The sequence below is a fragment of the Falco cherrug genome (assembly GCF_023634085.1).
Source record: "Falco cherrug isolate bFalChe1 chromosome 11 unlocalized genomic scaffold, bFalChe1.pri SUPER_11_unloc_7, whole genome shotgun sequence".
NCBI classification, from domain to species: domain Eukaryota; kingdom Metazoa; phylum Chordata; class Aves; order Falconiformes; family Falconidae; genus Falco; species Falco cherrug.
In genome coordinates, this window is record NW_026599276.1 from 64,959 (window position 1) to 74,213 (window position 9,255).

Here is a 9,255-nt window from a genome sequence, read left to right on the forward strand (position 1 = left end):
CCCTGTCCCCCTGCCCTGTCCCCAGGCATACGGTGGGGACAGCAGCGACGCGGGGAAAGGGCACGGTGCCGCCATTCCTCATGTTTTTTCGGCTCATCCCAGCTTTTCAGCTAGGAAAAAGGGAGCTCCCTGCCACAAAAAAGCACCACACCAGGCCGTGCTCACGGTTTTGCCTTTAATCCTGCTTTTCCCACATTCCTGCCACCCTTTCCGGGAAGGAAACGCTTCCTACAAACCACCCTTTCCGGGAAGGAAACGCTTCCTACAAACCACCCTTTCCGGGAAGGAAACGCTTCCTACAAACCACCCACCGGCTGCACCAGCTGCCTCGGGGACCCCGGGGGGGGCTGCGGTGCTGCCGGCCGCAGCTCCACGCGCTCGGCTCGCTCCTCGTCGGTGCCGCCGGTGCTGCAGCAGCTCTGCAGCGTGTCGGCCAGCGCCGCGTAGAGCAGCGGGTGCAGGCACACGTTGAGGTTCACCAGGATCTTGCAGACCTGAGCGGTGGCGTGGATGGCGCTGGAAACGGCGCAGTTTTCCGCTGCCGGCGGTAACAGGCGACGCCACAGGTTGAGGTTACGAAAAACATGGTAAGGCAGGTAGGAAAAAGCGTAGAGAGCCACTCCCGCCCCCACCAGCAGGCCCACTTTCCGTTTTTCCACCTGACTGAGGTGAGGATTGTGCAGAACGGTGCGGAGAACGGCAGCGTGGCAGAAGGCGGTGAGCAGGAAGGGCAGCGCACAGCCCAGCGCCGCCAGCAGCAGGCTGTAGGGATAAAACCACCGCAGCCGCCACAGGGCTGCGCTCCCCAAACACTTCCTCACGCCTTCCGCTTCTTCCAGCTCCGCAAAATACAACGTGGGTGCTGAGAGCACCCCGGCCAGCACCCAAACGCCGGCGCTCAGCGCCTTGGCGTGGCGCGGCCGCAGCCGCCCGTGGACCCGCAGCGGGGTGAACGATGCCGAGGTACCGGTTGAGGCTGATGCAGGCGACGAAGAAAATGCTGCCGTAGAGGTTGCAATGAAAAAGGAAACGCTCCAGCTTGCACAGCACCGCTCCGTAGCGCCAGTCCTTGGGCGGGTAGTAATACGCCGCCAGGAACGGGAGCGTGAGGGAGTAGAGCAGCCCGCTGAGGGCCAGGTGGAAGGAGTAGACAACGCCGCTGTGCCAGGATCGCCGGCGGCTGACGAAATGGTAGACGGCCGCGCCGTTCCCCGCCAGCGCCAGCAAGAATTGCACCACCAGCACCGACCACACCGACTCCTGGAAGCTGCTGAAGTTCCCGCAGGGGCCAAGGTGGGCAGTCATCTCGGGGGGTTCCTCCTGGAGTCCCCCAAGGTTGTTGCTTTGGGGCTTTTTTGTTGTTTTTTTTGGGGGGGTGTTTTGGGGGAGGTTCGCGGTGCGGAGCGCAGTGGCTGCTCACTATCTGCGTAGGGGAAGTGGTGAGTCGAGCCCCCGCCGTGGGGGGGATGACAACCACCTCATCTCATGGTGGGGACAGAATGTGTCCCCTTCTCTGTCCCCCTCCCTCCTGACAATTTGCCCAGCTCTTGGGGGCGCCAGCAGCCCTCCTGGGGGGCAGGCGGGGGGTCTCTGCTCCTGCCTCCAGCCCCACCACGCGCCCTGCTCCCCCCATCCTCCGCCTCGGGGCCCTACGCCGGTCTCTCCTGTCCCTCCCTTCTTGGTGGCGGTCACGGGGGCACCTCCTGCGCCGTTTTGGGGAAGTTGGGGGGGGGGGGCAGGGAGGGAAAAGCACTTCCTCTTCGGGCAGCTGCCTTCTGGCGTGGCCAGGAAGGGGAAGGAGCTGCATGCTGGGCTCCTTCCCCACCAGGGCTGCCTGTCCCTGATGTGACAGCACCGAAAGGGGCGCCCTGGGTGGGGGAGACCCCACCAGAGCTCAGGGGACCCCACTTTTCCCCCCCTCCAACCCAGCACAGCCACAGACAGTCACGGCAAAGGGGTGTGTATTGCACAGGAGTCGGTAGGAAAAGGCGAGAGTTGCATTTCCTCTTCCCCCCCCCCCCCAGTCCCGGCGCGTGGCTGGCGGCTGCTGTCTCAGCGTTTCCCCTTCCTGGCACGGCCGGGCCGCTGGAAAATCGTTTTCCCCTTGGTCAGCAGCTTCCCTCGTCCTTTTGGCTTTGAGGAAGCGCGGCCAGAGCTGGGACCGGTGCCCTCCCGGGCTGCTGGGTGCTTTGCTCCGCGGTGTGGCTTTCGGCCAGCCACCCGCGGCCGGGCCCTGCCGTGGTGCCGCAAGTCTTTTGGTGCTGAGTCTCCCTGCTGCTGCTTCCCTGGCGTGGGGTTCCCCTTCCACCGCTTCCTTGGTGCTGAGTCTCCCTTCTGCCGCTTCCCCGGTGCCGAGTCTCCCCGCTGCTGCTTCCCTGGCGCCGGGTTTCCCTTCCGCCGCTTCCCTGGTGCCGAGTCTTCCTTCCGCCGCTTCCCTGGTGCTGAGCCTCGCTTCCCTGGTGCTGAGCCTCCCTTCCGTCGCTTCCCCAGCGCCGTGGGGTGGGGGCTGGGGCTGGCAGGATGCTCTTCCTGGTTGTGCCGCCGGCACCGTTTCCTTGGCCGGGAAGCGCCCGAGGAGTTTCGCTTCCTCTTGGTGCGGTCGGGGAACAGATCTTGGGGGGAAATTGAGGGGGGGGAAGAAAAAATGTTTCAGCAAAATTAGGGGGGACGGGGGGCGGCGGGGGGGGGCAACAGGGGTGTCAGTGCGTTTACTTTGAACCGAGATCATGGGGAGCTCAAAGGTTTTGCGTCATCATCCACCAGGAGCCCCCCCAGAGCCCGCCTGGGCTACCAGGTCCCCAAGAAGCCCCCCAGAGCCCACTGCAGCACCTCCACGTCCCCCAGGACCACCCGCTTCGGGCTCCCCAGGTCCCCCCGAGCCCCCCAGAGCCCCCTTGGGCTCCCCCAAGGTCCCCCCCAGATCCCCTCCAACACCCCCAGGTCCCCTAGACAGGCCCCCCTCATCCCCTAGGCCTCCCCCCAGGCTCCCCACCACTCCCAGAGCCCCCCTGGGCTACCAAGTCCCCCAGGAGCCCCCCAGAGACCACTGCAACACCCCAGACCCACCGGCAAGAGAGGAGGGAGGGGCTCAGCACCGGTGCCCCCAGACCCACCTTTGTCCGGCTCCTCGCCCACCTCCTGCCGGTAATACTCAGCATCGCTCTCCTCCGACTGCTCGGCCGCATCCTGCTGCTCCGGCGCGCCGGGGTCCTCAGCGTCGCTGTCGCCCTCCTGCTGCCGTTTCCTCCGGATCCCCGCCAGGCTCTTCTCCCTGCGGCACCCCCGGCGCTCAGCCCCTCGGCGAGCTGCCCACCGTCGCCCGCCCACCGCTGCCGCGCTGCTCCCACCTGTGCGCCTCGCGCTGCCGCCGCTTGCGCTCCACGTCCCCCTCCTGCTTCCGCCGCCGCTCCGCCTTCAGCTGCAGCTTCGCCTCCTTCCGCGCCAGGATCTCCTTCACCTCCGACTCAGTCTTATGGACTGAAACCCCCCACGGCGAGAGCAGGATGAGGCCCCTGGCCCCGGCCCCGGCCCGCAGGCCACCGTTCCCTGGCACTTACCGAAGCTGTGGTAGAGCACGTTGCCCTGCGCCAGGCCCTCCTCCACCTTGACCAGCTGCAGAGTCATGCGGGGGTCCGATCTACGGGGAAGTGGGGGGAGGGGAAAAGCCCCCCCGTCAGGCCTCGGCCGCGTCCCCCAGGGGTGACAGCAGCTGCGGCGTCACCGCTGGCACGGACCTCGGTGAGGCGCACGGCGCTCTGCTGTGCCTTCATGTTGCCTCGGCCGGCGTACGCCTGCGGCAGCTCCAGGACGTTGTGGGTCCCATCCTGCTCGGCCTCGCTCTCCGACAGGTTGATGTCCCTGCCGAGGGCCAGGGATGTGTTGGGGGAGGGGCTGGAAAGCACCTTTGGGACCCCGTGCCCCCCCAGGTGCTCCCCCCACGCACTTCACCAGCAGCTCGCTGATGTCTTCCAGGCGGCTCATGTTGGGGAACTTCTCCTGCAGCAGCTTCTTCAGGCCTTTGCTGACGCCCACAGGCACGACCCTTCACGCTGCTGCGAGGAGGGGGAGGGGGGAGGTCAGCGCTGGGACAGGGGGCACAGGGAGCCCCCCAACCCCCACCCAGACCAAAAAATCGGGGGCACTGACACTCACTAATGCCTGAAATTGAGGAGCTCCGTCTCTGCGTCGTAGCTGATGAGCAAACACCGCTTGATGGTGTTGAGGTTGACCTGGGGGAGGGGGGAAGGAAGGAGGGAGGGAGACGGGAAGGAGGGAGGGAGGGAGGGAGACGGGAAGGAGGGAGGGAGGGAGGGAGACGGGAAGGAGGGAGGGAGGGAGGGAGACGGGAAGGAGGGAGGGAGGGAGGGAGGGAGACGGGAAGGAGGGAGGGAGGGAGACGGGAAGGAGGGAGGGAGGGAGACGGGAAGGAGGGAGGGAGGGAGACGGGAAGGAGGGAGGGAGGGAGACGGGAAGGAGGGAGGGAGACGGGAAGGAGGGAGGGAGACGGGAGAGGGAGGGAGGGGAAGGGAGACGGGAGGGAGGGAGGGGAAGGGAGACGGGAGGAAGAGAGGGAGATGAAAGGAAGGAAGAGACGGGAGGGAGGGGAAGGGAGACGGGAGGAAGAGAGGGAGATGAAAGGAAGGAAGAGACAGGAGGAAGAGAGGGAGGCAGGAGAGCAGGGAGGGGGATGGAAGGAAGTGAGGCAGGAAGAAGGCAGCGAGACGGGAGGAACAAAGGGACGGGAAGAACATTTCAGCTGGCGATCCCAGGGGGAAAAAACTTGGCACCTCCCCCCTCCACATCCCTCCCTCGGGATCTTCCTCCTGCCCCTCCCCCACTTTGTATTCCTCCTCCGGGATGCAGCCAAGGAACTTCCCATCCTTCCCCAGTTCTGAGCAACTTCCCATCCTTCCCCAGTTCCAGCGCTCAGCACCACGGTGGTCGCACCCCCCACCAAGGCAGGGACAACGCCCCTCCCCCCCCTTCCTCGTTTACCCTGTGGACATTGATGGAGGGGAACATGTTCTGGAACATAGTGGCCATCAGCTTGAGCTGGATTTGTTGGAGACCGAAGTTGCTGAGGACCAGCAGCGGGGGATGGGTGAACTGCTGCTCGTGCATGCGGTGCCGCTTGAGGGACGAGACCACGTCCTTGATCAGGGAGTACTGGGGGGGGAGGGGAGATGGGAGGATGAGGAGGGGGCTGGGCGCTGCCCTCCGTGCCCATGGCGGGGGGGGGGGGGCCTCCTGCTAGCACCCACCTGCATCACCTTGAACGTCAGCGTGGGGCCACCAGGCAGCCGGAAAAGCTTCTGGAGGGGGGAGACAAGGGGGGGGGCTGTGCTCAGCACCACGGGGAGCCCCCGCCATGCAGCCCCTCCCCCCCCCAGCAGACACATCAGTGCGTTTACTTTGAACAGAATCACCGCGTGAGCTCAACAGGCTTTTTGTCATCACCTGCATCCGCCAAGGATTGGGGGGGGAGCACCCCACAAAAAAGCAGGTAAGGGGCACGCAAGCCCCCCTCTCCCCCCCCCCCGGCCCATGGGGAGGGGGTGGGGGGGAGGGGCGCTACTCACAAAATTGATGCTGGAGGAGGATTTACTGAAGACCAAGAAATGCGTCACCCCCAGGGGTCCAGCCACCGCCACGAAATCCTTCAGGGAATTGTTTTTCCGCACCTACGGCGCAGAAGGGGCTGAGCCCCATGGAAAGCCGAGCAGGATGTGCCCCCCCCCTGCCCCCCACCCCCTCCCCAGGAGCTGACCTTGAGGGCCCGGGCGGTGTAGGGCTCCATCACCTTGCGGACGTCGGTGAGGAGCTGCCGCACGTTGCGGCCGACGCGGCCGCGGGGGAAGACGAAGGAGTGGGGGACGGTGCCGAACGCCTGCTGCGCCCGCTGCCGCGCCGCCTCCCGCTCCTGCTTCTGGTGCTTGCTCTGGGGGGGGGAGGGAGGGGGGGCTGAGCCCTTCCCCCATCCCCCCGGAAGGGCCCGATCCCCCATCTCTTGGGGCAACCCTGCCCCCCCATCCCCTTCAGCCCCCCCCGAGGGCCCGATCCCCCCAGCTCTGGGGCAACCGGATCCCCCTCCCCCCCGGAGGGCCCGATCCCCCCCCCCCCATCCCCTTCAGCCCCCGCCCCGAGGGCCCGATCCCCCCAACTCTGGGGCAACCAGGCTCCCCCCATCCCCTTCAGTCCCTCAACCCGGAGGGCCCGACGCCCCGTTCCCCAGCACAGCCGGGACCCCCACCCCCCCGGAGGGCCCGATCCCCCCGTTCCCCAGCACAGCCGGGACCCCCACCCCCCCCGGAGGGCCCGATCCCCCGTTCCTCAGCACAGCCCGGGACCCCCCACCCCCCCGGAGGGCCCGATCCCCCGTTCCCCAGCACAGCCGGGACCCTCCGGCCCCCCAGCCCCCCCGGTCTCGGCCCAGCCCCCTCCCCGCCGTGCCCCGGCCCGTACTTTGCTGGCCGCCCCATCTCGCCGCCGTCGCCCCCTCCACCACGCGGGCCGCGGCCACTTCCGGCGCGCCGGTCCCGCGCCCTCCGGCTACTTCCGGTACGCCACTTCCGGCCGGTCCTGCCCGGCGCGCTCCCTCCCCCCGCTCCCGCGTTCCGCCCGCGGTTCCGCGGCCCGTTCGCCCCCTCCCCCGCTCCCCGCCGCTTCCCCCGCCGGGCCCGCAGCACGGCGGGGACCCCCCCGGTTGCGAGACCTGAGGGGCCGGGGCCGCCCCCCCCCCGGCGGGGCGCCAAGGTCAGTGCGAGGGGCGGTGTGGGGGGCCAAGTCACAGACTTTACTGGAGAACTGCAGAGCCCCCCAGGTTCCTCAGCACCCCCAGGCGCCCCCCCGAGCTCCTCCAGGCTTCCTCGGTCCCCCACAGCCCCCCCAGGTCCCCCAGAGCTCCTCTGGGCTCCCCCAGATCCCCCTCCTGATCCCCTAACTCCCACCCCCCCCCGGCTCCCCAGAGCCCCCCCCCCCCCCAGGCCCTCCAGAGCTCCTCTGGGCTTCCCAGGCCCCCCAGAGCCCCCCCCCCCCCCCCCCCCTGAGCCCCCCCCAGAGACCCATCGGGCTCCCCCAGTCCCCCGGAGCCCCGCTGGACTCCCCCAAGGTCCCCCCCAGGGCTCCCCATGTCCCCCCCAGATCCCCTCCAACAACCCCAGGTCCCCTAGACACCACCCCCCCCTCATCCCCTAGACCTCCCCCCAGGCTCCCCACCACTCCCAGAGCCCCCCAGGAGCCCCCCCCAGCCTACCAGGTCCCCCAGAAGCCCCTCAGAGACCACTGCAACACCCCAAGACCACCCGCTTCGGGCTCCCCAGTCCCCCAGCACCCCCCACCCCCAGGCTCCCCAACCCCCCCCCCCCTCTTCCCCATCCATCAGAAGGCTCAGCCCCACCGGGGTTCAATCCTGCTGGGGGACACCCCCCCCACTTCCAGCTCTGACACCCCAGGGGGTGTATCCAGCCCCCGGTGCCACCTTTTTATCCTGCCACGAGCAACGCTGGGGGGTGGGGGGCTGCAGCTGTCGCCCCCTCCCCACCACCCAGGGACCGAGCTCCCCTTTGGGGGGGGGTCTCCCCGCTCAGACGGGGGTGACCCTCCGTCGGAAGCAGCCGCAGGTGAGGCAGCGCAGGGCGCCCATGCAGAAGTGGAAGAGGGGGCCGTAGCGGAAGAGCAGGCGGTAGTAGGTCCCCACGGAGAGGTCCCCCGAGGGATCCGCGTACTTGAGGGCCACCAGCGGCGTGTAGAGCCGGTTGGTTTGGGTGCGGAAAGCCGGCCGCCGGGCTGCGATCACCGCCACGATGGCCTGGGGGGGGGCGGGGGGGGGGGGGGGGGGGGCGTGGGCGTGGGGCTGGGAGTGGCTCCCACAGCCCCCCAGCTGCTTCAGCAGACCACTCAGAAGACTCCCCAGACCCCTCAGAAGACTCCCCAGATCCCTCAGAAGACCCCCCAGGTGCTTCAGAAGACCCCCCACGTATATCAGAAGGCCTCCAGATCCCTCAGAAGACCCCCAGATCCTTCAGAAACACCCCCCAGGTCCCTCAGAACCGCTTCCAGGTCCCTCAGAACGGCTTCCAGGTCCCTCGGAACCCCCCCTAGGTCCTTCATAAGCCATCTCAGATCCCTCAGAACCCCCTCTGGATCCCTCAGAAGCCCACCTAGGTCCTTCAGAAGCCCCCCGAGATACCTCAGAACCTCTTCAGATCCTTCAGAAGCCCCCCAGGTCCCTCAGAAGCCCCCCCAGATACCTCAGAAGACCTCCAGATCCCTCAGAAGCCTCTCTAGGTCCCTCAGAACTCCCCCCAGGTCCCTCAGAACCGCCCCCCCCCCCCAACTCCTGTCAGCCCCACACCTCCGCCACAGCGTCGGGGCTCTGCCCCAGCGTGGCGAAGATCTGGTGGGGCGGCGGGCAGGTAGACCTCCTTGAAATACCGCAGGGTGGCCGGGTCGGTGCCGGGAAACTGGGAGCGTGAAACCTCCTCCATCAGCTTCTGCTCAAAGTCCGTGTTGACGGGACCCGGTTCCACCATGGAAACGCTGTGGGGGGCGGGGGGGGGGGAGGGGAGGGTGGTCGGGGGGGGGGGTCCTAACCCCCCCTGGGGTCCCGCCCGCCCCCCTCCCCCGCTCACAAAATGTTGAACTGCAGCAGCTGCACGGCCAGGCTCTCGCAGAAGCCCTCGACGGCGAACTTGGAGGCGGCGTAGACATCGTTGAAGACGATGCCTTATGGGGAGGAACGGGGTAAGACCCCCCCCAGATGACACCCATCCCCCCCCCCCCAGGGACCCCTCCCCCACCTCACCCTGCAGCCCCATGACGCTGCTGACGACCACGAGGTGCCCGCTCTGCCGCGCCTTCATGCCGGGCAGCACCGCCTTGACCATCCTCACCACCCCGAAAAAATTGGTCTCGAAAATCCGCTTCATCTCCTCCACGCTGACGCTCTCCACCGGCCCCACGTGCCCCACGCCGGCGTATTCACTGCGACGCGAGAGAGGGGGAGCTCAGAGACCCCTCCCCACCCTATGTAGCCCCCCCCCCCCCTCACCTCGGGGTCCCCCCTGCTCACCCAAGACATCCACCCGCCCCCCCGGGATGCTGCCGATGCATTCGGCCACCGAGCTGTCGCTGCAGACGTCCAAGCGTTGGATGCTCAACGTCTTTCCCAGCGCCGACCCCCGCCGCTTCCTCCAGTTTTTCCTTCTTCCGCAGGTCCCGCATGGGTGGCGATGACTGGGGGGAGACCCCCCACCC

At 67.8% G+C, this 9,255-nt stretch overlaps 2 protein-coding genes across 2 annotated transcripts; both read right to left on the reverse strand.

Moving 5' to 3' along the window:
• Window positions 1-158: 158 nt before the first annotated feature.
• On the reverse strand, window positions 159-5,981 carry LOC102059444 (uncharacterized). Its single transcript, XM_055700016.1, is given in 14 exon segments — window positions 159-947; window positions 949-1,320; window positions 2,056-2,612; window positions 3,114-3,271; window positions 3,348-3,477; window positions 3,558-3,634; window positions 3,733-3,858; window positions 3,944-4,041; window positions 4,043-4,052; window positions 4,153-4,229; window positions 4,996-5,166; window positions 5,262-5,312; window positions 5,580-5,681; window positions 5,768-5,981. Coding segments are annotated over 14 exon segments (2,610 nt in total). The 5' UTR covers window positions 5,798-5,981; the 3' UTR covers window positions 159-296.
• Window positions 5,982-7,348: 1,367 nt separating this feature from the next.
• RDH8 (retinol dehydrogenase 8) lies at window positions 7,349-9,239 on the reverse strand. The gene is given in 7 exon segments (XM_055700027.1): window positions 7,349-7,807; window positions 8,354-8,401; window positions 8,403-8,538; window positions 8,631-8,724; window positions 8,804-8,982; window positions 9,067-9,179; window positions 9,181-9,239. Coding segments are annotated over 7 exon segments (837 nt in total). The 5' UTR covers window positions 9,223-9,239; the 3' UTR covers window positions 7,349-7,582.
• Between the last annotated feature and the right edge of the window lie 16 nt (window positions 9,240-9,255).